Source organism: Drosophila mojavensis, unplaced genomic scaffold, assembly GCF_018153725.1.
Source record: "Drosophila mojavensis isolate 15081-1352.22 unplaced genomic scaffold, ASM1815372v1 contig_16, whole genome shotgun sequence".
NCBI lineage: Eukaryota > Metazoa > Arthropoda > Insecta > Diptera > Drosophilidae > Drosophila > Drosophila mojavensis.
Window position 1 is genome coordinate 3234125 of NW_025318693.1, and position 27641 is coordinate 3261765.

The 27641-nt window shown below is 38.5% G+C and overlaps 2 protein-coding genes and 3 long non-coding RNA genes across 14 annotated transcripts in view; 2 read left to right on the plus strand and 3 right to left on the minus strand.

Moving 5' to 3' along the window:
• Positions 1-1250: 1250 nt before the first annotated feature.
• LOC122756766 lies at positions 1251-5561 on the minus strand. 3 transcript variants are annotated; one of them, XR_006356616.1, is made up of 6 exons: positions 5471-5561; positions 4575-5409; positions 3893-4506; positions 3655-3831; positions 2671-3585; positions 1251-2589 (listed from the first exon to the last, which is right to left on the minus strand). It is a non-coding gene; the product is annotated as an uncharacterized LOC122756766 (long non-coding RNA). The 3 variants fall into 3 exon arrangements; XR_006356617.1 differs by having other exon boundaries at positions 5467-5481; XR_006356615.1 differs by lacking the exon at positions 5471-5561 and having other exon boundaries at positions 3893-4461; positions 4575-4666.
• A 30-nt stretch (positions 5562-5591) lies between these two features.
• Positions 5592-7141, plus strand: LOC6573584 (mitochondrial import inner membrane translocase subunit Tim16). Its single transcript, XM_032733849.2, has 3 exons — positions 5592-5882; positions 5943-6708; positions 7114-7141. Exons 1-2 carry the CDS (start codon positions 5720-5722, stop codon positions 6194-6196), a joined length of 417 nt encoding a protein of 138 aa, XP_032589740.1. The 5' UTR covers positions 5592-5719; the 3' UTR covers positions 6197-6708; positions 7114-7141.
• A 91-nt stretch (positions 7142-7232) lies between these two features.
• LOC6573583 (synapse-associated protein of 47 kDa) overlaps positions 7233-27641 on the plus strand; it is a 37453-nt gene continuing 17044 nt past the window's right edge. For 5 of the 8 annotated variants that reach the window (XR_004364930.2, XM_015166998.3, XM_015166995.3 and 2 more), the window contains exon 1: positions 7233-7816. Coding sequence is in view for 5 of the 8 variants with exons in the window: in XM_015166998.3 (XP_015022484.1) it covers positions 7605-7816 (212 nt within the window). In the remaining 3 variants the exon portion in view is untranslated. Of the gene's footprint in view, positions 7817-22457; positions 22506-27641 lie in introns of all 8 variants that reach the window. The other 3 variants (XR_004364929.2, XR_004364928.2, XM_001999615.4) reach the window with 1 other exon arrangement.
• On the minus strand, positions 21165-22156 carry LOC116804900. The gene is made up of 2 exons (XR_004364931.2): positions 21538-22156; positions 21165-21450 (listed from the first exon to the last, which is right to left on the minus strand). It is a non-coding gene; the product is annotated as an uncharacterized LOC116804900 (long non-coding RNA).
• On the minus strand, positions 25367-26809 carry LOC122756767. Its single transcript, XR_006356619.1, has 3 exons — positions 26639-26809; positions 26224-26578; positions 25367-26109 (listed from the first exon to the last, which is right to left on the minus strand). It is a non-coding gene; the product is annotated as an uncharacterized LOC122756767 (long non-coding RNA).

The following is a 27641-nucleotide window of genomic DNA, read 5'->3' on the forward strand; positions in this document are numbered from 1 at the left end:
AATTGGTTAGAGGCGTGGGCGAACTGCTTATTAATTGTTAAATTGTTAACAATTTCAGCTACACAGAAATATACATATAAATATATTTGGCGCCGTATTTAAATAGCTAATCATGTTAACCAAAATCTCAATGCTCTATGCTCTCAGACGTGGGCAGAAATCGACTAGACTTCAGCTATCAATTATCATAAAGGTCAAATGCAGTGCACTCCCCAAAAAACAAGAATATAAATATATGTATAGTTGAAGGCTCATACGCATACAAATATCTCAGTGCAGATTGCCAATTGGAGTCGTAGAAAATCCACTTTGAGCTGCCCACACAGTCGCTGCACAATTCATTCCCATGGCCAATGAAGCTCAGGCTAAATATAATTTATATACATTTTTTCAGTTTTGTTAGGATTTTTTTTTTTTTTTTTTTTTTTTTTTGACCCAAATTCTATTCTGCTATTGCAACCAATGCACAGAGATGATTCACGTACAAAAAATATCAAATTTAATAAGCTTTCACATTGAATTTGTTTTTATTTATAAATCAATATTTAATTAATTCATTTCAAGGACTAATTTCTCTTTTTAATTTTTTTCAAATACAAAATTTCAAAAATACAAAAAAGTTATACATATATTATAAAATTTAATTTCATTTAAGAAATATGCATATATAGTAAATATTGCTCTGGACTCACTGAATTACATTTGAAATGTAACACTCTATCAGGTTTTTAAGTGATCCAAGGTTATTATTTTTTTTTTAACGTGCAGTCTCTTATGTGACTTAAAAATAATTTAATTCTTAAACCGATATTATCTGTTTATTTGACTAATTTTTATGACGAAATAATGCCTGATCTTAAACTGATTATTGTTTGTTTTGACTACCGCAAAAGTAACTCAAAGCTAACATATTTTATATAATACTGAACCGATGTTAATGAATTTTTTTCACCTTTTTTATGATGATTACCCATCAATGAAATATTTGTTAAATTTTAAATGAGAAATGGTGTACAAATTTTTTAACGTTAGCTAACGTGTTCAATTAATAAATATTTAATTATTTTTGTATTTTTGTACTGCTGTCTTGGGTTGTCCAAGTGGCCTCGTCAACAAATGAGAATCCGGGTCCGAATCTTTAGCTTGTGCATAAATCTTAAGTTGCTTTGGAAGCTATTCGCAATAATTACTGATTGAAAAGATTGTCTACTTGATAGAATGTTTTCGATAATATGAAAAATATCTTAACATTAATTTTAGGTATTTCATGTATTTTTATTGATTGGGAAAATAAATAAACTAATAACTCAGCTATTGATAAACTGTTTGTAAAATGAGCAAAAATCACCAGGCAACTTCATTTCCGAATGCCTTGCAACTTTCCAAATAGATTAGGCTTAATATTGTGTATAAATAATTTTATACACGTTTAAAACATTTGAGTTATTTATCTTTTAAATTCAGTAAAAACAAATAACTGATATATAATATCTTCAACATATTTACATGTTTTAAACATATTTAAAAGTATTTTATTTTGTTGACATTAATTTTTATCAGCCTTATGCTTTGCAAGTAAATTTTCTTTTTTTTCTATGGATCCTAATATAACTTTTCTATAACAGTGCACAATTCTTCCACATACACATTTTTACTTAAAAATTCCCTAAATAAAATAATTAACTTGATATTTCTTTATCCTTGCAGACTTTCAGCTCCAAAGCGAAGTTCACAGTATAAAACAAAATTAATATCATAATAATAAAATAAAATGTCACACAAGACGGGCACGCGACGTGCCTCAGATCTGGAGTGTCCACTGGCGTCGCTTGGACGGACCAGCAATGCGGTGCGAGATCAATTGGCGGCGGCGCATTACCACCATCCGCATCCTTTGAGCTCCAGCCCGCTGGATCCGCAAGCCTATAAGATGTCACGAAAGTCGCCAACCCTCGGTCTCAACATCAACGATGCCGCAGCCACTGCCGACCTCTATCCACGTGGCTCACGCAGCTCCACGCCGCACAGCGACCAGCAGACGCCAGCGACGACGGCCACGACGGCAGCCGTGCTGCATATGGTGCAGCAAAAGGCGGCCACATTCGAGCTGCGTGGCCGGCACACGCGACAGGAGCAGTCCTCGTCCAGCTATGGCACCCACTCCACCGCCTCTGTGGGCAGGCATGCGCAGCTGAAGAAGTCGCCGGAGCTGCAAACGCTGCCCGCACCAGCGACCAGATCCGTAGCTCCAGTGCCGCAGCCGCGCAACTTTCTGACGCTGGACTGGCTGCATGGCAACAGCGCCGATACCGAAGACTCCAGCGACAACAATGTGGGTGGTGGCGGCGGCAGCAGAAGGCGTGGCCAAGCCCAAGGCGGACGCTGCAGCGTTCCCACGGTGCTGAGCAATGGCAACAGCAGTGCCCAATATCTGCTGGACAAGAAGATGGAGTCCCTGTATCTGGGCAACGCATTACGAGCTCTGCCGCTGGGTGCCGAGGCGAGTCAGTACCAAAACGAGCGCTACTACCTGGAGGACTACAGCAGCGGGAGTGGCAACGAGCGATTACCAGGTGAGAGAGATAACAACTGAAATGAGTTATAAAGCTTATTAATTAGTTGATGCATTATAATTTACTATTGCAATTTTATTATTTAATGTTCATTTACATGCTATTTATTCCTTTTGTTTACGGCTATTATCATCTTCATTCCATTCCACGCGAAGATTTAACAGAGTTTCAATACGTTGTTTCTATCATTATAGAACGTCTGCATCATCCGCGCAACTCCAGTCCCAGCGAAACGAGCGGCTCGGATCGCTATCTGCTGAATCGCAGCACAAATTCGCCCGCCAATGCCTTTCAGCTGGACCACCATCACACCAAAGTGCAAAGCCTCTCCGATGGACTGTGCAATATGGGTCGCTTTTCGCCCAGCCTGGACCAAGGCTACGCCACGCTGGTGTCGCCATCGCCCACTGGCCACCATCCGAGCAGCACGGCGGGCATTGTGGTTAACAGCAATTCAAAGAATAGCAGCCCAAACGTTGTTGGCGGCGGCGTCATTGCCAGCAGCACGCCAACCACAACTCCACGCCGTGGACTGACCAACAGCAGCAATGGTACGGTTAATGGCACAGCTATTGGACCGCCGCCCTGGAACCGGAAGGGTCCCTATCGCTGTGGCCCCTTCTTTGACCGCCTGCCCGACGATGCCGTTGTCCGCATTTTCAGCTGGCTCGATAGCTGCGAGCTGTGCAATGTGGCGCGCGTCTGTCGTCGCTTCGAGCAGCTCGCCTGGCGTCCTGTGCTCTGGAAGTGCATCACGCTGCGCGGCGAGCATCTCAATGGTGACAAGACGCTGAAGATGATCTTCCGCCAGCTGTGCGGACAGAGCTGCAACGGCGCCTGCCCAGAGGTTGAGCGCGTCATGCTTGCCGATGGCTGTCGCATCTCAGACAAGGGTCTGCAGCTGCTGACGCGTCGCTGTCCAGAGCTAACGCATCTGCAGCTGCAGACCTGTGTCGGCGTGTCCAATCAGGCGCTGGTCGAAGCGCTCACCAAATGCAGCAATCTACAGCATCTGGATGTGACAGGTAAGTTGGCAATTTTTATTTCCGACTGCGAGAGTGAAACTCATATAATTGATTACCTTTTCGCTCGTAGGCTGCAGTCAGGTGAGCAGCATCAGTCCAAATCCTCATGTGGAACCACCACGTCGGCTACTCCTACAATATCTGGACCTAACCGATTGCATGGCCATCGATGACATGGGCCTCAAGATCGTGGTCAAGAACTGTCCTCAGCTGGTGTATTTATATCTGCGACGCTGCATTCAAATTACAGGTAAGTTTCTAGAGCCGTAGTCAAAATGAAGTAAATTAACTTACCTCACTCCCATTTCCATGACAGATGCGGGTCTGAAGTTTGTGCCAAGCTTTTGTGTTTCGCTGAAGGAACTGAGCGTCTCGGATTGCGTCAATATCACGGACTTCGGCCTGTACGAGCTGGCCAAGCTGGGCGCCGCCTTGCGCTACCTCTCTGTGGCCAAATGTGAGCGCGTCTCGGATGCGGGCCTGAAGGTCATTGCTCGGCGCTGCTACAAGCTGCGCTATTTAAATGCGCGCGGCTGCGAGGCAGTCAGCGACGACTCCATTACAGTGCTGGCTCGCTCTTGTCCCCGCCTGCGTGCCCTCGACATAGGCAAGTGCGATGTGAGCGATGCGGGTCTGCGCGCCCTTGCCGAGAGCTGCCCGAACCTAAAGAAGCTCAGCCTACGCAATTGTGATATGATAACGGATCGTGGTGTTCAATGCATTGCCTACTATTGCCGCGGCCTGCAGCAGCTGAACATACAGGACTGCCAGATATCTATCGAGGGCTATCGGGCGGTCAAAAAGTACTGCAAACGCTGCATCATCGAGCACACCAATCCGGGTTTCTGTTGAGCGCACGGACGCTGGAACGTTAAAGCAAAGAGGCAGGCCATATGAGCTAAGATGTTCTAAACAATGAATGCAAACACAAATTATTAGCTGTTAATGATTGTAGTTCGTTACTGTAAATACTTACTTAAGATTACTACAGATTGTACATATGGCTGGAGAGGATTAGCCTAGGCCCATAGAGCATTTGCTAGCATTTAAGTAGCGCGCCTTCTAGACTAATTCTTGCATAATAAATTATTTCATATAAACCCCTAATTATAAATGCTTGGCATAATTCTCAAACCGTTTCTCCATATGTAAGGCGTGCGTCCAATTTGAGGCACTCCTGCTTGTTTCACGCTACAATGGTGGACTAAACATCAAAGTTCCCTAGGCGCTCCAGCCAATTGCGCGATTTTCCGTTTTCTTCCTCGGCTCTTTCTTAAATATTCCAGGATCGTCCACAAATCTTTTATGTCATTGATAACTTGGCACGTCTCCCCATTGATGCGTTTCAGTTCTTGTTGGTGTCTGGCCATCCGCTTCAAGCTGCTTCCATGCAAACTCTGCAAATGTCGCATCCGCTGATGTACGTTTTCCGAAAATGTCGGCAGGTCCCCCAGCAGCTCCATTAATCTGATTCGATCAAATAACGAATCGGCGATGGGCAGCATTGAGTTCAATTTGCGTAGTTTTGCCTTATGCTTGGCACTCAGCTTTACTTCCGGTGAGGACAATAAATTTTCTACTTTTTGGCGCACGTCATGGATTTTCTTGATCTTCTCCCCATACTGCTGGCTCTCCAAAGCAATATTATATTTTGTGTCCGTGTGCTTGCAAATTAGCCAGTGAATCTGCTGTACTAGATGCTTAACTTTCTTCTGGTCACGGCGATATTGATGGGCGAAGTGACTAAAGTCCCTTTGCCATTGCTGCTTTCTTGATTTAACCATTTTATTAAATTGACAATTTTTGGAAACCTAATGAAAATGTTGAACAATTTAAATTTAGAATAAATGCTATTGAGGAACTTTTACCGACAGTCTATCGATAGCTCCAATCTGCAGAAATATTTGAATCTTAATTTCGGCAAACGGTCACACTCAACAATAATGCTACCCATCACTCTGCGAACAGCTGTGTGTCGATTGCTCTGCGTGCCTAGTCTGCTTGGAGGTTAGATACGTTGTATAATGTCAAGCACGTAAATTGATTTGAGCTTGTTTTTTTAAGTGTATCCCTAAATTCAAGTACGAGTTTTACCTAAATATTATTTTAACCGAAGCACACATGGCGAAGTATATCGCTCAAATTATAGTGCTGGGTGGCCAGGCCATCGGACGTGCTTTTGCAAAGGCACTGAAGCAAGAAATCGCCGCATCGCAAGAAGCTGCTAGACGCGCCGGTGGTGGTCGGAAAGGAGATCAAAGTGCTGAATCAAATTTGCGTACAGGTGGATGCAGCTATTAATTCATAATATTGTGAAGTTGTTGACTAACCACATTGTCCATAGGTATGACGCTGGAGGAGGCCAAGCAAATCTTGAACATTGACGACCTCAAGAGCGTGGATAGCATCAATAAAAATTTTGAGCATCTGTTTAACGTCAACGATCGAGCAAAGGGCGGCTCATTTTATTTACAATCTAAAGTCTTCCGTGCCAAGGAGCGTCTGGACCAGGAACTTAAGGCACAGCAACAACATCAGAAGACAGGTGAACAGCAGGCGGAGGAAGCACCGCAAAGCAGAGCAAGGCAAAGACGTTAACAAAATAGTGTGTTTTCTACCTCAAAACGACGCGAGATTTAGTTTATAATTAGATTTTAAGTAGTTGTTCATATAATGTTTTTCGCTTGTAAGTATACGAAATAATTATTTTGCACTTTTCAAAAGTTTGTAATCAGCTGGTTGTGATCAGACGACAACCCTGTCTTATTGCAACGCAAAGTTGGCTGCGTGGAACAGCTGGTGCTTGGCAGCACTGGAGTGCATACAAAGAAAAGATAAAAATTCAATGCTACGCAGATGTATTGTCACAGAGTATTTAGTTTTTTATGTGTACAATCAGACGTGTCGATTGTTTGTTTAATTGACACGGTCTAACAAGCCAAAACGCTAACGACGCAAAACAGCTGGCACATGCGCGAAAATACACAGAAATTCCAGCACAAAGCAAACGAGGAAATCAACCACCAGCACCGTTGACGACGACGATTTTCCACAGAGAAGGTGTCTTTTGGAGCATCGTTCTAGGAGCTCTAATATTGCTGCATGTGAGAGTAAGAACGCTTGAGTGGAGAAGGGGGAGAGAGAGTACGCGTCAGACAACGGTATTAGTGCAAAGAAAATTCCGCTGTTCAGTCAGTTTTCAGAGGACCTTCGAAACAGGCAGGCGAAAATTCGAGTTTTGCTCGCTCTACCAAGCAGACAACAGTTAAAAAACAAACTCAATGAAGTGGTAATTTAGAACGTTACGTTATATAGCAAAAAGTCGAAGGCGTGAAGCGTAAACAAATATCGATTAAACGCGACATTTTCACAGTGCCAATCATTTGACAGTTAAAGCTCAGTGTACTATAATCAGTTGCAATTAATTTGCCTATTTATTGATTTTCCTCGCTTATGGCAAATGCTTAATTCGCATTCTAGTTAATTTTTATTGTTTCTCATTATTCAATTTGCAGCGTGCTAACATAAATAACTGTAAAAGAGTAAAAAATTTACATAACTTACCCATTGAAAGTGAAACTACATTGATGCTAAAGAAAAACCTATTACAAAATTCCTGCCAAGTGTAATAAAAGTTAAACGAAGGAAGGAGACAAAGTAGCTGCGAGACAGAGCAGCGACGTTTGCAGACCACGACCAGAGAGCCAATTGTATTGAGCAAGGGGCAGCCTGCGAGAGAGTGATAGACAGAGAAAGAGAGAGAGAGAGAGCCACAAAGAGAGTGTACCAAAAGTATCAACACCACCCACAAACGAGGCGCCCACTTTGCGGACGTTTGCACGTTTCTGCTTTCTGAGTCTTCGTCTCTTCGACTTCGGCTTCAACGTCTTCGACTTCGGTTGTGTGTAGCATTCGTTTTGTGTATACACGAGGACGCTAGGCTAATCCTTTCGAGCGCTTCGCTGGCTAAACGCACACAAAACAGAACAGAGCAATAAAGCCAAACATGTTTTCGGGTTTAACAAATCAATTCACCTCGCTGGTGGGCGCAGTCAAGGGCGGCGCTGGCGATGAGGATGTCCCAGTGCCCACAGGCGATGCTGCCGCTGGCGCTGCGACCACATCAACTGCGGAGGCAGTTGCCACATCAGCGGAACAGGATGCTGCAGCCGCTGCCGGCGGCGAGCAGCTGCTCGAGGGCGAGGAGGGTGCCAAAAGGTAAGTCAACTTGCTTGCACTCAATATGGCTCGATCAAAATGACAAAATGATTTGTTCTCTTGCCACTTTCCACAACCGATAAGAGTTTTACGTGGCAGTTGCCACTCAAGGCCAATTCCCGTTATCTGACAGCTGCACATGCCTTGAAATTCTATAACATATTGGCATTTCACACCACAGTCGCTTCCCTCTATGCCTCCAGTCCGAGACCCACTTGCAACGCTTTCCTTTCCTTTGGTTTTTATGGCGTGCCGAATCGACCTTGCAGTTTCTGGCTTTTAGCATTTTGGCCAATCCTTTGGGCTGCTCGATTACCCTGGCTTAGCCATATTTCCTTGTTGGATTTTTCTCCTGCATATTTCATTGCACTTTGCCTTCCGTGACTGAACATAATTGCTTTAACTGCAAACGAATAGCTGATAATTTTGTTATGCATGTATATGTACACATGTCTATATATATCGTATCGTGATAGAAGTTGAGTTATTGTTAGGTTCCTCAATTGTGATGACTCTAAATGCCAACTGGTTGTGTTGCCTATTTCGAGTATATCTGAAATGATATTATTTATTGGATGCCCAGGATGAAAATATCTTTCGGTGTCTGAAAATTTCTGTTCTGTTCTGTTCACGCTGTTCCGCAATATAAATCACCATTTTCATTGTCATGTAAAGTTTCATTTGGGAAGTAAGCGATTCCCTATGGACCATATGCCATATGCCAATTTGCCTTAGACTGCTTAGTAAAGAAAAAACTTGAAGGCGTAGAATTATATATATTATATAGATAGATATCGATATGAATATCTTAGACTTTAACATATTGTCGGCAAGTGCTTCGAATTTATATTCATCTCCTTATAACATTGTTTATTTTTTCTCTCCCTCACTGTTTCTCACTCTGTGATGATTGAATAATGAAATTTTTATATTCAATTCAAAAAGTAAACAATTTAGTTTCATGAATAAAAACATATCGTTACTGCTTACAGCTATATAATACAAGCGTCTCCATTTACTTTACTACCATCTCGAAAAGTTTGTACAATCGCCATCAATTCTATTTTATGCCATGCCTAAGACAATTTAAGCCCAACTGACAAGCTGTTAATTCCAAATGTTGCTGCCTAATCCTTTGGACAATCGAAAGCCAAAACGTTGGAGCATTTGTAAGCCATGCTCAACGCATTTCCCGACATTCCCACCAAGCCATAGACCGTCAAATGTCATTTTTCACTTAATTTGGCACATTAATATTTAATTGTGTGTATGTTTGTGTGTGCGAATGTGTGTGTGTGTGTTTGTGGCAAGCCAATTCTGGGCACGTCCCGTGAGCAGCCTTTGCCAGCTGCCAACAGCTGCTGCCAGACTTTGAAGTGCGTCTCCTAGTCTGCCCATTTTGTAGTATTCCCGCTGCTGCCTTTCACTATCAACTGACATTGACAAGTTGTGTGACGACGCTGCCGCGGACTACACGGAGCACACGCTTCCTTCTTCCGCTTTGTTTCGCACTCCTCACAAATTGCACGTGTACGTGGCTTCTGCATAACCACAAAATGTTGAGTCATGCTGCCCACCCACTCACTCGCTGTCGTTGCCATTCAGTGTTTTTCTCCTTTGAGTAAGGCAAAACCCGAAATCCTGTCACCAATGTCAGAGACATTTGCTCCATGGTGAGCAGCACAGCAGCAGGACAGGATTCTGGTGGTTGCTTTCCAGTTTCCAGTTGACTTTAGCATGTTTTGCACGGATCGATACCAAAGAGAGCGGCAACAGTGCCGAGAGAGAGAGACAGTGTGAGAGAGAGCGAGAGAGAGCAAGTTAAGGATTGGGTCGCTCTCCTTTGCTCTGTTGCGTCTGTAAAACAAAACGAAATGTGCACATGTGATATGCCCTCTCCAATAGTGGAACAGAGGACGCTATCCTTGCCATCCTCGAGTGCTGCGACTGCTGCTCGCTGCCGTTGTTCTTGTTGTCCTTTTGCCAGCCTATTTAATAATTGTGCATTCAGTAAACGTGGCCTGGTATTTGAGAATCCCAGGCCCAAAATAGCAATCAACGTTAAATCTCTATAATTTTCGTTGAATTAATTTATTCAATTTTGCCTGCCATGCATAAATGTGGCTCATTAAACTGCCATATGAAAGCAAAGTTACATATTTGTCACAAATAACAGTTGACTCCATGGAATAAATCATAAAAAAGCGCATTCAAGTGTAAATTAAAACTTGATTTATATAATTCACTAACTTTTTATTCGATTTAATAGAAACTTGAAATTCGTTTCCCTTGCCTAAGCATTTCATTGAAACGAACAGTTATTAACAAAATTTCAAGTCTTTATATTTTCATTTTATACATTGTTTCATGATGCTGCCGGGAAGCGTATTTTTTTTATATATATTTATATTTATTATTATATTTATATTTATATATTTATATTTATATTTATATTTATATTTATATTTATATTTATATTTATATTTATATTTATATTTATATTTATATTTATATTTATATTTATATTTATATTTATATTTATATTTATATTTATATTTATATTTATATTTATATTTATAAAGTGTTCAATATTGGAATATATCTTTATTTATTTATTATTTATTATTATTTATTAGAATTTGAGGCACAAAGGGATTTCGAGCATGATAGCATGCTGGCCCGATTTTCGTCCTGCACAGCCTTCACCTGTATTCGCGTCGCCAGGGCCAACGCAGTTGGCTTTGCCATTTGCGCGCTTTCAAGGACATTTACACTATTTGCAGTTGCTCTCGGTGACTGCGTGTGTCTGTGTATGCTCGTGTATGTGTGTGTGTGTGTGTGATGGTGTGTGTGAATGCCCTTGCATTTGATGTTGCTGTTGCTGTTGTTGTTGCCATTGCGACTGCTTGCTGCGTATTTCGAAATGATGCCAACAGAAACAATGAAAACAAAACTAGCGCTCAAATTGCTCCGCAAATAAGCAGGAAGGAGGGCTAGCCTTAAACTAGGCTATGTTATTTTAAGAATTCTCTTTGTCACAGCCTTTTATTAATTTATGCTTATGCACACACAAATATCTACATTTGTATGCATGTATGTGTGTGCCAACTTTTTGAAAACTTTTGATTGCCTCACAAACAACAAACAACAAAGAACAAGACAAGCAACAAGAGGGCGAGTTTATTTTGGGCTATCATGAAAAATAAAGCTGGTAAATATTTGCATTGATTCAATTTGAAATTGGTTCGGATTGCTTACCAACATTCAATAGCCAATCAAATATACCTACGCACAATTTTTATTTGAAATTCAGAAGGCTTGCATATACCAATATGGGTTTGCAGAGGCATCAAATTGTATATTCCATTTATTACTTGTTTATGAGAGTGGAAGAAAGAGTATATTGGTTTTGTGTTCTCCTAGCAGCATTTCCTCTCTGATTGGTATATTTACTCAGCTTTGCCATTTAGAATATATTTACTCTTCTAGCATTTAATATCAATACAATACAATATACAATTTATGCATTGGCCATGCGTCTGTGTCTCTTAATCCAAGTATTTATGGTTGATCTCTGAATATAAAGCCAAAGCATTGACGATGTTTCACATTGTAAGAGTCAAAAATTAGAAATTTTAATATATATTATTAAATTAAATATATGTTATTAATTTCTATTTAGCTGAATTTAATATGAAACAATTGAATCATTGATGATTTTTGACAAAATTGAATATAAAGAATTGCAACATTTAATATATATTAATAATTTCTATTTACCTGAATTTAATATGGAACGAGTATTCTATAACCAGATACAAATTTTATTTATTTGTTATAATTTATTTATTTATTTCTTAAAGCTATTGGCAAAAACGATAGTCAATTTAAATTGAAAAAGCCTAAACAAAGTACAGGATATAATTTCAATATCAATCGATCCTCCTCACAATCAAAAGTAAATAACTTAAAACTTAGCCATATCTTTCATGCCTATCAAACTTTTAAATATTGACTCAAAGACCATTTAATACATTTAAATAATGGACCAACAAAAAAATAAAGAGGACTTTTTTCAAATTGTATTTATATTTATATATTTTTATGACATTTTTCAGAAGTAAAATAGTATATTCGCTGTTATTGCATATGATTTCAATCTGAGTTTCGTGTTAAGAAATTAGACATATATTGTGAAAATTTAGAGTTAATTAATGAAATATCGAGCTCAATTAAATGAACAATTCACCTGAGCAATTAAGAAGGCTGTCGCATTTAGGCATATTTAATGCTTTTACGTGCGCACAATATGCCATTCTCACATATACAAACATATATTTGTTCCTATGTGTGTGTATATACATGTTGATCCGTCAGCAACTTCAAGGCTTTTATGCACTTTGCATTGCCTACATTGCACTATGGGGAAAAATCCAAATTATCGGGTATTAATTAATAACTTAAAAACTAAGCCAGATTTTTTGATCCGGTTTTTGTATTATTAATATGTATACCATCAGAAATATATTTTAGAAAAATGGGCGTGTCACCGCCCACCCAAAAAAAATTAATTAAAATTTTGTATTAAAAATTTTTTTTTTTTTTTAAGAATTTTGCTTGTTCATACTTTAAAATAATAATTTTAATTGAAAACAATCGAACTTTCATAAAATCGAAATTAGTTTTCTTCAGTTTCGAGTTCCAAATCAGCCAGAAATATTGATCCGCTAAAAAAATTCGGGTTCTTCAACTGATTTAATTGTGCCTTCAACTTTACATAATACAATACGTACAACTTCATTAGACAGCGACCTTTATGCTTTCAAACTCTTTTCTAAAGATTTGCCGAAGAAATAATCTGATCAGATGTATCCATTGTTAAAAACCATCAGCGAAATTATGGATTCTGCTCTCATGCTCTCATGCATGATGAAATTAGTCTGATTTATAGACCTGATTGGGCAAATCAGACGCTTCCTTACCAAAAAAGCCTACAGGATGAACAGTACTTTCCATAATCTGCCTCAAATGAACAATTATTTTTATAAACATTTGCTGTCATAGGCAGTCATTCATAGTTGTCAGCTAGTTTTTGTTCCTGCTGCATTTCTTCCATTTGTAATTTATATTTTGGCAAAAAAAAGCGGCTTTTGCTTTTTTAATATCATTTATAAGTTGAATCAATATTAGTCTTATTTAGTTTCAAAATCACAATTACTATTTCTTGGTTAGAGTTGCCTTTTTCATTGAGCCAAATATCACACAGGTCAGCTCATAGTCACCTGCTAAAAATTGATTTGCGCCGGTTGTGCGCAAAAGTGCACATTGAGACAAAGGCACTAAGATCCCAATTGATTACTCTATAACATGCAATTGGAATTACACTGGTGCGCCCTGGTGACTGTTTTATATGTCTTTGCAAAGTTTAATTTTATTTACAAGAAATGAAATTTGACAACATTTGCTAATTATACAATAAATGATTAAAATAAGTTCAAACATCAATTGGTTTTTAAGCCAACGCATAGTAGAAGCCCTAAAAATTCATATCCTTTTTAAATTTCTCAAAAATAATGTCTGGTCATTGAATAACGATGATTTGAAAATCGGCTAACACAAATTGTAAGCTGAAGGCAAATGCTTTTCGAAGATAACAGCTGACTTTAACAGCTGTTAGGCTTAACAGTGGACTGTTATTCAACATTTTGGGTACAGTACCTTAAAGTTTGGAGTTTTATTAAGATGTTAACATAAAAAAATTATAAATTTTCATACTTCGCAAAAATGACTAAATACCCGAAAAACGGCAAAATTCCCCATAGTGCATTGCTGCGCTGGCTACCTGTGCTGGGGAATCTTCAGCCCACTGCAGTGCACAATCAAATCAAAGCGCTGGCCTCAAAATAAATGTATAAATAAATAAATAGAGCAATGGCGCAAGGCTGAGAATTTATGTCCGCCCCCGACAGACGGTTGGCTGGCAGGCAAATAAAAATAAAATAAAATGCTCTGTGCTGAATTGAAATGCTGGCAAATCAAACGCAAAGGCCACCGACAACTTGAGGCTATTTAAATTTAAGGACGACATCAAACTTGTATGCCAAGCAGCACCGTAGGACACTGGACAGCTGGACAGCAGGACACTGGTTGGCGTGGGCGTTCGCCATGTGAGGCATATTAACGTGCCAATATTTCGTGGGTCAAGTGTGAAGAAGGGGGTTGAAATTGTAGGCAGTCTTTTTTTATATCCATTCCATGTCTGGGTCGTCCGCTGTCTATTATTCACAGGATAATTGCCAACCCAGCCAAAGGCCGCGCCGCAAAGTATGCAGCATAAATATTGAATGCGGTTTTGACCAAAAAAGAAACCCTTATATGCAATTACTCAGCCTTTAAATTTTAACTTGCCTTATTTCCCATAAGTGAAATTAAATTTGATTCTATTGTAAATATATATTTTTGCAGCTTAACATTGAAATTTATATTTGCAACTCTTCAACTAATTGAAGCACATTTGTTGACTTTTATAGCCCAGCATTGTTGCCCATTCTTAAAGACTTATTCGTTGCCCAATAGCCCACATGCGCAATGGTCTCGAACGTTCAATCAATTTTATGGTTTTAATTTTATAGACACCATTTTTCTGACCTGCACTTAGCCTCATTTTGTTACTGCACAACTGTTGTACGACAAATTGACGGCCAATTGGCAGCGTTTGGCAGCTGATTTTATGGTACTGGCAGGATATAAAAAAGAAATAACATATTCGATTAACTGTAATCCCTTGAAATGGTGCTCAGTTTTAATTAGCTGCATGAGAAATTGTGAAAAACTGTGTGAGCGTAACGGTTAAAAGGAAAGTTCTTTTGATTTTGTGTATTTCCTCATCGGAATCCTATTTAGCTATCAGCCATTGACTCACTTTGCTTTTAGGAACTATGAAATCAATAACCACATGTGCAACAACAAATCGAGTCTTTTTTTCTAGCCAACAGAAACTTGATTTTGTCAATAAGAAGCTTTAAAAATTTAGAATTTAGTTAAATCCCTGATTTGTATTTGGATTAAAAGCAGCTAAGAGTTTTCAAATCAAAAACTTTAAACTAAAATGCATAAATATAATTTATATGTATTCAAAACGTTCTCATACATAAATATATGACATTTATTGAAATCACCTCTGCAAGCAGCAGATTGACATTAGAAAAATTTTTCAAGGACTTTTAAGCTTACGAACTGTTGTTATGCATGCAGTAAAGGAATACTCTCAGTAAAGTATCCTAATTAATTCATTTAAAGTCCCGCTGTGCTGCAGCTGAAAAACATAATTATAATTGTTGTGAAAGCAATCAATTTAATAAATATGCAAAAGTATTAAACTAACTGTATTTCATATTGCTTTATGTTCGCATATGCTTTCCTTCAATCTATTTGTATACCTTTAGGCCCACATTTCCTTAACTAGTTTGAATACAATTGAATCTTTACGTTCTTCTTTTATGGCTCTAAGTGATTTGATTTGCAGCACTAAACGAATTTGATTGAGTCCGTCCGAGCATATGGCGGATGCTATGGAAACATATGCTAAAGTATCCCGTTGTCTTGCTTCTAGCGCTGGGGAAAATCAAGATAAATGTGTAGAAGGGAACAAAGGGTAAAGTGCACGGAAGTGGCGACGAGTACAGGAAACGGAAAAACTGGCAAAAGTTACGCAAATTTCACATACATGCAAAGGCTTACATATATTTCTAGATATATATATATATGAACTATGTAGTTGGCAGTACGGAAGGAGCGATACAACTGAGAGCGTAGACTAAGGCGAGTCCTATCAAGACATAAATATTAACGCACGGCGGAAGTGACAGCCAAAGTAATGGCAACAAATGATGCGAAACTAAAGAAGGGGGTGCTACGAACTAACTGGGCGAATGTGCTTCTGTGTGTGTGTTTGCGTGTGGGTGTGTGTTGAGACAATACACGCACACACATAAAAATTGTTATATGTCTTTAGGCTACCAAAATGCTACAAAATAGCAAATTACGCCGTAACATAAAAGCGCAATGTCTACGTGTTTTTTTTCTGAATTTTCTACGGCACTTTTCAGTTCCACTGTGACAACAACAAAAAAAAAACATTTTATTTAAGTTTCACGTTGAGATACGGCAAAAGTTTGCGAAAAAATTGCAGAAAGTCAACTTTAAAGAAAAAGTTCTGCAAGATTCCATATAATGATAACAGAAATGTTCTAAAGGCTGCGGTAAATAAATTTATGAAGCTGATTTATAACTCACGGAAAAAGTATATAATGTTCATTTTAGCAAATTTGTGTTAGAAGAAAAAAGCGAAAGAGGTGTCGGTCCCGGGCTATTTAAATTGTAGATCCTCACAAGCTAAGTCTATGTAGCCATATCCAAATTTAATATTTTTAATATATAATATATTTCTGTGTAAGCCAACTCATTAAAAGTTTAGATTGTTTTCAATATCTTATACAATTCCATTATTATCGCTTGAAAGCCATATTCGGACTTGATTTTCCAAATGTCATTCAAAGACTATAAAATTATCTATGCGTTATTATTAGATAATATCACTTAAAGACTATAAAATCAGAAGATACAAAATGATAATTCGGTTTATGAACTCTTCGCATGATTTTAAAGAGTCCCATCTTCTCTCACTTCTGCATCAAACATTGGCATCAAATAGACTTTTGTATTCAGTTAATTTAAATATTTTTTTTTTCTATTCATCTAATTTGAATATCCTAGTGTAATATCATTCATAACATTTCAACACAAATGTGTAAAGAGAAAATATTTTCTGATATCTCATATCTGTTTTCTTGTTTATTCAACTATGCAGTTCCGCTTGGCGAAATGAACCCCGAGCAGAGAACATTTAATATTCGCAGAGGTTTATGAATTCAGTAAAGAAAGATAACAGATAGATATCCTGTACTCAGAGTCATGTCTTTGTTTATCATTTCACATCAATTGCCTCTGACTTTGGTATTGAACCTAAAGATGTGTATAAAGTGTTCTACGTACCATATAGATTCATCTTCCTTATAGCATTTTTAATTGAAAATATTCATATTTATGCTCTGTTTTTATACAGGGTATCATAATGTCATCATTGATATGCAGCTATAATCCGGCATTCTGTTATTCCCCATTCCGTTGCCACATCCATTTTGCGAGCCAGTCAAATGAACATAAAACTCGCACGCTCTATAAAATACTAAAACGCGTTTGATAAGCGCGCACTTACTAAAAATGTTTAAATTACTTGCAACCCTAGGTTGATGTCGTTGGCGGAGGGTTCGGGTGGGGGTTTCGCTTGGATTCTGGATTCTGTATTGGGGCTTGGACTGCTCTTAGTTCTATTTGCATAACGCTAATAGCTGCTGACTGCTTTCAAAAGTCAGTCTCCGTTGCTCATGTGTGTGTGTGTGTGAGTGTGGGAGGGTGTATGTCTGTGTGTGTTTCTATTTGCTGTGTTTGAATGAAAAGGTCATCCCAAGTGTAAAATTCACAGCCTGAAGCGTAAACGTTGGTCATTTCATTTTGGCAGCTTTTTAGGGCCCCTAAACCTGCTTTAATAGAGGATAAGCAGCAACTGTACAAATAGCGCTTTATCGACACGACCAGAGCTTTAACAGATGCAAAAGAATTAAAGTAGCAATATGTATTCTATGAAGTCAATATCTTAAAGCTTTCAACTCTGAGGGCAAATATTGCCAGTTATTAATCATGGCCTGACTTGGCATTGGCTTTGTGGCTTAACTATATCACGTAAGAAAGAAATTTCTTAAAGTCTTCCAAGTTAAATTTCTAAAATATTGCGTTGGTCATAGGCGGCGTATACGCAACATTGCTGGCATGCCTCGTGCACAGCCTTTGTATGGCGACATAACGCAATTGCGCGGCCACAATTGCGCAGCGTCTATTGGCCTTGCAAATGTGTTTATAGTTGGAATGAAAAACAGCGCCTAACTCAATTCCGTTCCTAGATGCCTGCGGCAACAAGGACCACAGTGGCTGACGTGCTTGCTCTTGTTGGTGCCACGGGTTCCTGCCGCTGCTGCTGTTCTTGCTGCTGCTGCTGCTGTTCCTGCTCCTGCTGCTGCTGCTACTGCTCCTGCTATTGCTGGCACGTCGTTTTGCAATTTAATTTTCTGCTGTGCGCCCGTCGCTAACGTGCGCAATTAATTCTGTCAACAACAGAAGCAGACCAGGGAGCCAGAGCGAGAGCCAACACCTTGTGGCTATGTCGCAACATTTTCCCTTGTTTCTCGCCCACTCAATTTGCAATTTAAGGTTTTCCTCACTGCATCTCAATTTCGCTTTTGTGGCTTGACAGAGCAACTCCTTAGCTCCACTTTAGTCCTCGTTTAATCTAATTGTTATGTTATCAATATTTAGCGACCCTTTTGGCTGTGGCCCGCTTCCAACTTTTAATGACCATCTCATTTCATAAAGTGTTGCTGCTCACTGGCTCTTTAGACTCAATTCAAATTGGTGCTAGAAAAATAAGGCTGAGCAAATGACATTTAATGTATTTTCTTTTATTTTTACATTTTACATTTTCGCATCAAGAAAAAGCTATTTAATTTAATATTGAATGTATAATTAAATATTTAATAACTCAGGCCATCTTAAATAATTGAATCGATTTTACTGACATGATTGAGTTTCAGTCTGTGTCCAAACTTGAGCTCCGACTCTTAAGTACATCAGCGCTTCGGTTCGGCTGACTCACCTGAGGCTAGTTACGTGTGCAAAGCTGCATAAACAGCACAAACTATTTAACTGACAAGCTCTTAAATTATTAGTGAACGATCTAGTACTAGGGGCTGCCTGCTGTAGTGCACTTGACAAGCCATCAAGTAAATGCAAACCTTTGTCGATATATACTTTGGGCAAACTTATTAAATTTTCATGCACAGCCCAAAAATATGCTGGCGGGGCTATTCCATGTGCCACAGCCAGCACGACCTTTGGCTTAATCTAAAAATAGCTGTCGTAGCTTCCAGCTCGAAGCAACTCCTTGATTCTGTCTGTGTCTGTGTCTGTGCCTCAAAAGCCACCAAACATTTTATGGCCAATACAATTTCCGCCCCAAGCAACATCCTGCCGGCTTATGGGGGACGCGGGTGCCGTTTGCTTTGCCAAACAAAGCGGCCGCCGCTTCCTGCTTGGCAGCATCCTTATTTTATGAACACCCGGGGAGCGGTGGCCAACATCTTGACTCGTAAAGAAAGTGACAAGATGTTGACATTGCTCTCAAACTTTTATATAAATATCCAACTGCGTAACAGCTCTGCCTTTCCAGAGAACTTTCCAAGTTTAAATAGGCATTAAAGATGAAACAAAATGCTCAAGTCATACGTTAATAACTATACGTGCTCTTAATCCGCTTTACTTCTTCACGCAATATCGTCAAGTTCATAAATCTATACAAACACAAATATTTCTAACTTCTCTCTCATAAGACTAAATTCAAAATAATTTTTACAAATTAATGTTAATAATAAATTCATTTAATTATTAAATTCAAATTACATTTTTCAATATCATTAAATAATATTTAACTTAATAAATTATTATTATCAATTTTTTAAATTTTAAATCAACTTTATAACTAATAGTTAGATTAAATAACTACATAACTACATATATATATTATATAAATATTTATAAATTATTTTTAGTAAATATTATTAATTTTATAATTATAAATATAATTAATTTTCTTTGAGCTTTCGTACAGAAAGAAAATAAAAAAACTCGTTGCTATAAAAATAAATTAATAATAATACATACAAATCTTATATTATTTATATTATATTATTAAAAAAGTACATTCATATATATATAAAAGTAAATTTATATATATAATATATATATATATAAACAACCTTTTTTATCCTTATTCACAATATATTTTTAAGGCTACTTCTCCTATCTCTTTATAAATCGATTGCTTAATCAACTGCCTTCATAGTTCAATTTCATTTATTTACATAGATTGCATTGCATTTGCACTTAATTTAGCAGTCATTGCTTTGGCTTGATTTCGAATAGAATTTGATTTATTTCGGCTCTCATTTTGTACCCAATTAAAATATGTGATTGCAGACACGAGTGATTGTCGAGAACAGCCTTGAGCCCTTTGACGTGTCAATGGAAAATGATTTCTTAATTAAATACTTGAGGCTTAGAGTCACGTCAATGTGCGGTTTTAATCGGTTTGCATTATTTCAGGGCCTGCATCCTTCATTAAGATGTTATTCTGCTGCCGCTCACCTCCGTTGATTATCGACCTCTGCTGTATGCGCTGCCATGGGTGTATGGCGCTTGGGTGTTCATGGCTCATATCGCCTCGCAATATGACCTTAGCTTGGGGCTTTAGTTCTTTGTGGACTGTAATGTCTGCCGCTCACTCGTTAATTGAAAATTGCAAGCGGCAACTGCTCCAGCAGCATCCGCCAACTGTTTGCTTTGTAATTGAGTAATGAAATATGCGCCAACACCCCGACAAAGCTGAGTACTCGTTTAGCAGCGACCCCTTCGAACAAGTGCTGGCATACCAATGAAAATAATACAGGGCCCCCTCAAAGGTCAAGGGGTCTGCCTGTCAGAGACTTTGAAGTCGGCGCTGCCTCGACGTCTCCTGGTTACGCTATTTCAACTATGCTGTTATCCTGGTCATCCTGTCAACATTGCATAACAACCAAAGCCTTGAAGTGCTCGCAGCAGACTCTCATTAAGCTCTCTTCTTACAGCTTGAGCTCCATTAAAGAGCTGCTTGAAACTGAAGCACGATTTCATTTTATATATTCCATTAGAAATATGTACTACATTTCCTTCCACTACAAATATTTTGAAATGCCTATAAAAAACAATATTTATATAGAGACTTGGGCTGTTTATCCAACTTATTAATTGATATTGCTGGTTGCGCTCCAATTAAAACTGGAAATTCATTACGACTATTTATTTAGCTGATTGGAATTGTGAGCCTGTTCCGCCCACGAAGAACGTATTTATGTTGCCCGACAAGTCATCATTCTAATTGAATTATCTATCGCTCAGTTGTAACCTTCGTCGCTCGCATACGCTGCGTATACTTAATTAGCATTCTAAAGCAACGCCATGAAACTTCCTGTGGCTTCAACAAGTTAGAATGCCACGTGGCTCCCAGGCGATGTGTGAGATTGGGTTTGGTTGAACTCTGCGTTTAATTAAATAAAAATTCCTTGTGGCCTGTGGCTTGCGGCAATATTTTGCATACATTGTAGATATCCTTGCAATTTTCTCTTTTCATTTTTTTTTTTTGCTCAACTTGTACTCTCCGTGTGTGCCTTGCTGCCCTTTGATGGCAGCCAGCCGTTCGTGTTCGTGTTCGTGTTTGGTTTCCTTGCTTTATTACAGAACTAAGGACTCGGGCATCAGGCAACAACACGCCGCATGCACTGGGCCAAGGTCAGCACGATTTACATTTCAATTTCCAGCACCGCTGCAACTTTTATATGTTCACCTCAGTACTGTGTGAGTCTGTCTCTCCCTATCTCTGTCTCTCGCTCTCCCTCTGTGTTTGTTTTTTCGCTGTCATTCCATTATTCCTGTCAATTGATTATAAAAACAGGACAACCCAGCAGATACAATGTGTTAGTCCTTGATGGCAAATTGTTGCAATGCCCGTACATTACCAGTTGAGGGTTTCACATTTTCGAGAGCAAAAAACAATCTTTCCCTTTTGTTCTCTTGACTCGTATTAATTTTGATTTACGGCAGCTTGCCTGTATAGATTTATGTCTTATTGGATCTTGTACCCTTTCACCTTTCGCTTTTCACTTGCGTGTTTGAACTTTGAACTTCTGTAGTGTGCGAAAACAATGAAGGGCCGTTCACTGGCTTTCATGTCGAGGCTCCGTTTAACATAATATCACTTTCGTTTAATCATATCTCGAGACTTAATTAAAAGGCATTCATTCAGTTGGTTGCATGTGGAAAGTGGTCCGGTCCGGTTCGGTTGGGTCGGGTCGGGTCGATTCGGCTTAGCTCGATTCGGCTCGGCTCGGTCCGGTCATTAGATAATCCTTTCATGGGCCTTAATTGCCGGCTTCTCAACGTAAAATGTCTAATTAATTTCTTAACATTTCCATCGCAAAGATATAAATCTTCATTAAATCAAAATGTTTTCCTCTTTTCAGGTAACTATGATGCCAAAACTGAAACTATGATATATTAAACTTGAGGTCAAGGTGAAAAATATTGAAAATAGAAAAACAATTAGCCAGGACTTAAATTGTTTCTTAAATATATAGTTAAAGCCATTTCGCTAATATTATACGCAAGTAAAGAATTTTAATTCAAATAGATAATCACACATAAAATAGATGGCTTAAGATTAAGTAACAACAATGAAGATTTTGCTTAACATGAACTTAATATTGTTTATTATTATTGTCCATATTCAATTTAAATATTTACTTGTGTTTAAATATTATTTTAATCTAATCACATTTTAAATAATTAGCTAATTATTTATTTTACAAGTTCTACAAGTTCTTATCATTTTTATTAGTTTTTTATTATTATTTAATTTTGTGCACATATTTTATTTTAGCCTACCCAAATCATCCTCCCTGGTAGATTCATTAGTCAGCGAAGCCACGTAAGTTTTTAATATTTATTTAATTTATAATTATATAATTTTGTTCTATATTATATTTTGTTATAGTTCTATAATCAACATGTTCTTAAAAAAAAAAAATTAATAAAATACTTTCACTCCGCACGCCAGTTTTTAAGTGGAATCGTAAAGACATCAGTATGTCGTACCAAACATAAAAGCGAAACTATTGACTGAATGCTGGCATAACTTTCTACCATAAAACCAGCACCCGGCCACGCCCATTGGCTGGCTCTTAAGCCGCCAAATGGCAAAGGCAATGACAAAATAAAAAAGAAAAACTCTCGGCGCCATAATTGTAGAGAAAGTCAAATAAAAGCTACTGCTGCTGGGGGACGCGCGTCCCGACGGCATTTCGGAACTTTAATTGCGCCAAAGTGTTCGCGAGTGTCACAGCCATGCTTCATGCCCCCACTCCCCACACACACACACATACATAAGCACACGCAAAGTTCTGTTCATATATGAAAAGTTGCGCAACTTAATCGCTTGGCTGGCGGCTATAGCGCCGCGGCGTATGCAACAAGATTTTGTAATGTCACTTTGGATGTCGCTGTGCCCTTCGGGCTATGTGTAATTTGGCCTGGTTGCACTCTCTGCTGTCATCCAGCTGCTCTACTAATTGTAGGCCGTCGCAATTCCAGGCCAAAAAGCAATTCCTGCCCAGTTTGGGCCCGCCCACATGTTGAGCCTTAAATTGCCATAGTCCCATGGTGCCACAATCCCACAGTCGACCAACAATCCACTGCCCCTTTTACTGCCATCAGCTATTCATTTCGAGATAATTCATCTCAATCAGCTTAAATATCATGTTAAATAATTCATTTGTGCTCGTGCTCAGGCTGGGCAGCCTTTGGGCTCTGCCTTTGTGCTAAGTTACCTTTAATTAATGCGCATAAAATCCTGGCCATTTGCACCTTTTTGTATATTTGTTTGCTGCCCCGGACACGTCCACGTTTGCCACGTCCCCAATCCTGCGTTTGATTGAGTGCGCTGCCATGGCAAGGAGCAAAGAGTGTGTCCTGATTGTTTATCATTCAAAGATTTGTCCTTGCCTCGTATACCCTTTCTTAGCGTAGATTTTGGATTTATTAGTAATATTAATATGCGAAGCAAAATGAACAAGAATGAAGAATTTTTGTATTTATTTTATTAGTTTCGAGATATTTAAATATATTTACATAATAATAGATGAAGACATAATAAGACAGAATTCTAAGAAGACATTAAAATTTTACTAAATTACTTAATAATAAAATTAGATTTAACAAATACTATTATATTATTGGAATACAATTATAGCTTATTATTTCTAACTTAATTATCTGATTTTAAAAATCTCATATGAAATTAAATCATATTGTAAGAGTATTCAGTTGGTGTTTAGAAATCGAACACATATTTATCGTTAGTTATTTATGTGCATTCGAATGAGCAGACAATGGAACTTACTTGCGATGCTCTTGACGTATTGCCCAGATACACGCACAAATCACATAAGCTATCAACTGGCGTTAATGCGATTTATTCGTTACTGTATATAATCTGCCCATATAAGGGCACACGAGTGTCTGACTGTTCGCGTCCAAGGCGCATTATTATGTTATATAAAAAAAAGTCCAGAGAAAAAGCAAATGAAATACATGAAGCCAGACGCACAAACACACATATATACAGGTGTGCTGGGTATTAGAACATGCGTGCCCCGGTAAATGTCAAAAGTTTTAGAGCATTATAACACTGGGCCACATTAGGGCAGCCAAAGGACCTCTTAGAGCCTTTCTCTTGCCTGTCAGCGGCACGCAACGTTTGCAGTTAGCTGCTGATATTTTTAGACCTTTGTGCAAAGTTTTGTTTTGGTTTCTTTTTTTTAGTTTCAGTTCTCTCTGTCATGGCAACATTTGCTGGCTCTTTTAATAATTATAGTCTACGTTCGTTACGTTTCCAGCAGAGTCGGATTCAGTCACAGGATATTTTAATGCTGCTCTCGGCCACAGCTGAGCCGACGCGGCGCGCGTTAAGCAATCACATTAAGTAGATTGTAAAGGCGTCGGCGACAACTAAAGACCTGAATGGGACTTGGGACTCGGAACTGGGCTGCGATGCGATGCAGTGCTCACTTCAATTATATGCCCATTGCCAGGTGCTGCCAGCGCCATTAAATGTTATGTTCTGCTGAGTATTTTGAGCCATCAAAAGCTTAGCAGTTGCCCAATGATTAGATGAGCGCCTAGGGTTAAAAACAAATGGCCTGCACATGACACGACTCTAAACCTCCAACCAAACTACTCTAAACTATGGAAGTAAGAGAGCATAATGAAGCTGCGCCTAGTTAATGGGCACTAACATGCCAGGGTTAGCAAGGGGCCATTAAGCTGCTGTGCTGGAAAATATTAGATGAGAGAAATCAGGCCGAATAAACTTACCTCAATCACCAGGAGTCGGTCTGTCATGTTTATAATAAGGTCTAAGGTTCTATCAACCTCTGATTATCAACCTCTCTTCTCTCTGGCCAAAAGAATTTATTTATAGTCTAGAGACTGCTCGACCTGGTAGGGCGAGGATTTTAGCTGGTAATACACTACCTATTGTACACTATTTGTCACTCTATTTTGATGATCGTTATACAATTTTCTTCATCAACAAGTTAGTTGATGATTATTGTCTATAAGGGCTCCTGAATATTAGCGAGACTCTCAGATCGAGCACTGCATATGCCATTAGATATATCAGCTCAGAAAAGCAGAATGACAACTCCAATTTGTGCGAAAGATTGTGCCGCAAAATATACTTGGCTCGTAACTAAGACCCGAGCTAAAACTCGACTACGAGCTCTTGTCTGTTATCTTTCTCTTTCACCTCAAATGTACTGGGCATGCTCTGTGCCCGATTCTCTAGAGAAAGCTTGTGGATTTCAAAAATTTTGCTCATCAAGAGGTACACATTACTTACTCAACTGCGACACGTCTACCCTTTGACTTGCAATACGATATGTATTAGTCTATTATCGTCAATGAAAATAGAGGCCTATAATCCTTTGTCTTTATATAATAGTATACAGATATTTTCTGTATTTTTGCGGACTTTTATATTATAGATGTTATATATTCAATATGACTCAAATCTTCCCTCTTTGTATCATAGCATTGACTATAGATTTATGTATATGAATTATGATAAACCGATTTTTCGAATTGTATCTCATCAGAGTAAGAAATCATCTTAGGGCAGCCTTGTCAGTTCAGTCAAGGTCGACCTTGGCAACCATCTCAGCTTCGCCGCATCAGATGACGTTTAAGTAGAGTTTACACTATTTTGCCAATCATAGTCGCAGATGATGCCCCGCGGAAAGGTCACAAGTGAACTCGAGCATCTATAGGCAGCTAGTCACTCGATTGACCTTTTCAGCCAATCAGAGGCAATTTCTGCGAGTTTCTTTGAGAAGTCTCAGTATTCGTATTTATTTCATATTTTCTCGATGCTGTATTGCATATTTTATGGCACACTTTACGGCGCCTGCACATAAAAATAATATAATTGGAAAAATTCAGCGCGCACAGCGCAGACATAAAACGAAAATTCAAGACTGCGTGGTAAATGTGAGAGGGGAAATATGAAAAGCGGCTGGCATTAACAGCACAGTTCATGAAAATGCACAAACGAAAACAACAACAGAAGTCAAATGTCAAATAATAATTACCTATCGACTGTGGGCGTGTCTATTGTAAAGGCGTTAAATGTGCCCATCATCTATTATTAATTGACAGACATGTTCATCAAAATAGATGGACGCGATAGGCGAGTATATGTCATTCATAGGCTCCATTTTTCACGGTGTTTACCTCCTGGCTGGGGCTGGCATCCATTACGCAGTCCTATTCACCTGCCGCACCTGTCTCCTTACCTGCTGTTTACCTGCGTGCTGGTAATTTGTCAAATGTGGATTTGGCCATTCTTTTTCATTTCCTTGACTGGCTGTTGCGTCTCTCTGGCTTGCGAACATTTCACTGCGAGGGTGGCTCGAAAGCTTGCCATTTCCAAATCAATTCATAAATCTGAATTAAACTTGAAATTGACATTATATCTGGGCATACCAAACTACCCGATATGTTTACCCTCAACCAGCTACCCTCTGCAAGGGCGAAATTGTGAAAAGGGTTTGACAGTTATGCAGTTAACATCAGTTTGTGCTAACTCATTTGAGCGGTTCTGCTTCAATACGCGCCAAGGCAAAGCTTTCATCGGGCTATGTTTTACATGTTTTATTTTATGAATACATAAATTCCTTATTGTGTCAAAAAAAAAAAAACAAAACAAAACAAAATACAACATTTTTTATAATTTGTTTCTGTCATGCTGGGATTTTATTTATTAAATTATGTATTAAGTTTATCTTGCTGTGTTGGAAACAATAGACATACCTAACAATATATTACGTAATATATAATTTTACAACTTATTTATTGAATTTTAAAGTATTCACGATGAAATATGAAATATAAATAGAAATGTCATACATTTGGTTAAAATTAGCTTGGGTTTATTCGTTTATGCGTCTCAGTCTAGTATTTTTGAACAAAATAATGAATATTTTTATACCCTGAACCCATTTTCAATGGGAAATCAGGGTATAATGGTTTTGTTGAAATGTATGTAACAGGGAGAAGGAGGCGTGGCAGACCCCACAAAGTATATATATTCTTGATCAGGGTGACGAGCTGAGTTGATTTGGCCCTGTCCGTCTGTCTGTCCGTCTGTCCGTCTGTCCGTATGTATGAACGCGTCGATTTCAGAAGATATAAGAGCTAGAGACTTCAAATTTTTTTTTAAATGTCCGTAATTACAGCGCGCATATCAAGTTTATCATTAAAAATCGATAACTCATCTCGATATTTTTTTATCGATAAAAACCCTTATCGAAACCCAGTTATAAAATTATATCTTCTACACCTTTATGGCTAGAGTCTCCAAATTTTTAATGTATGCTTATATGCAATTTATACAATTTCGGTTTTTGTTAAAATTTACCCCCCACCTCTAAATTCACCCCCTCACCCTCACTTTTGTAAAAAGCGTATTTCAAATACTAGAGACTTGTGCTTTGGCAATTACATGCAT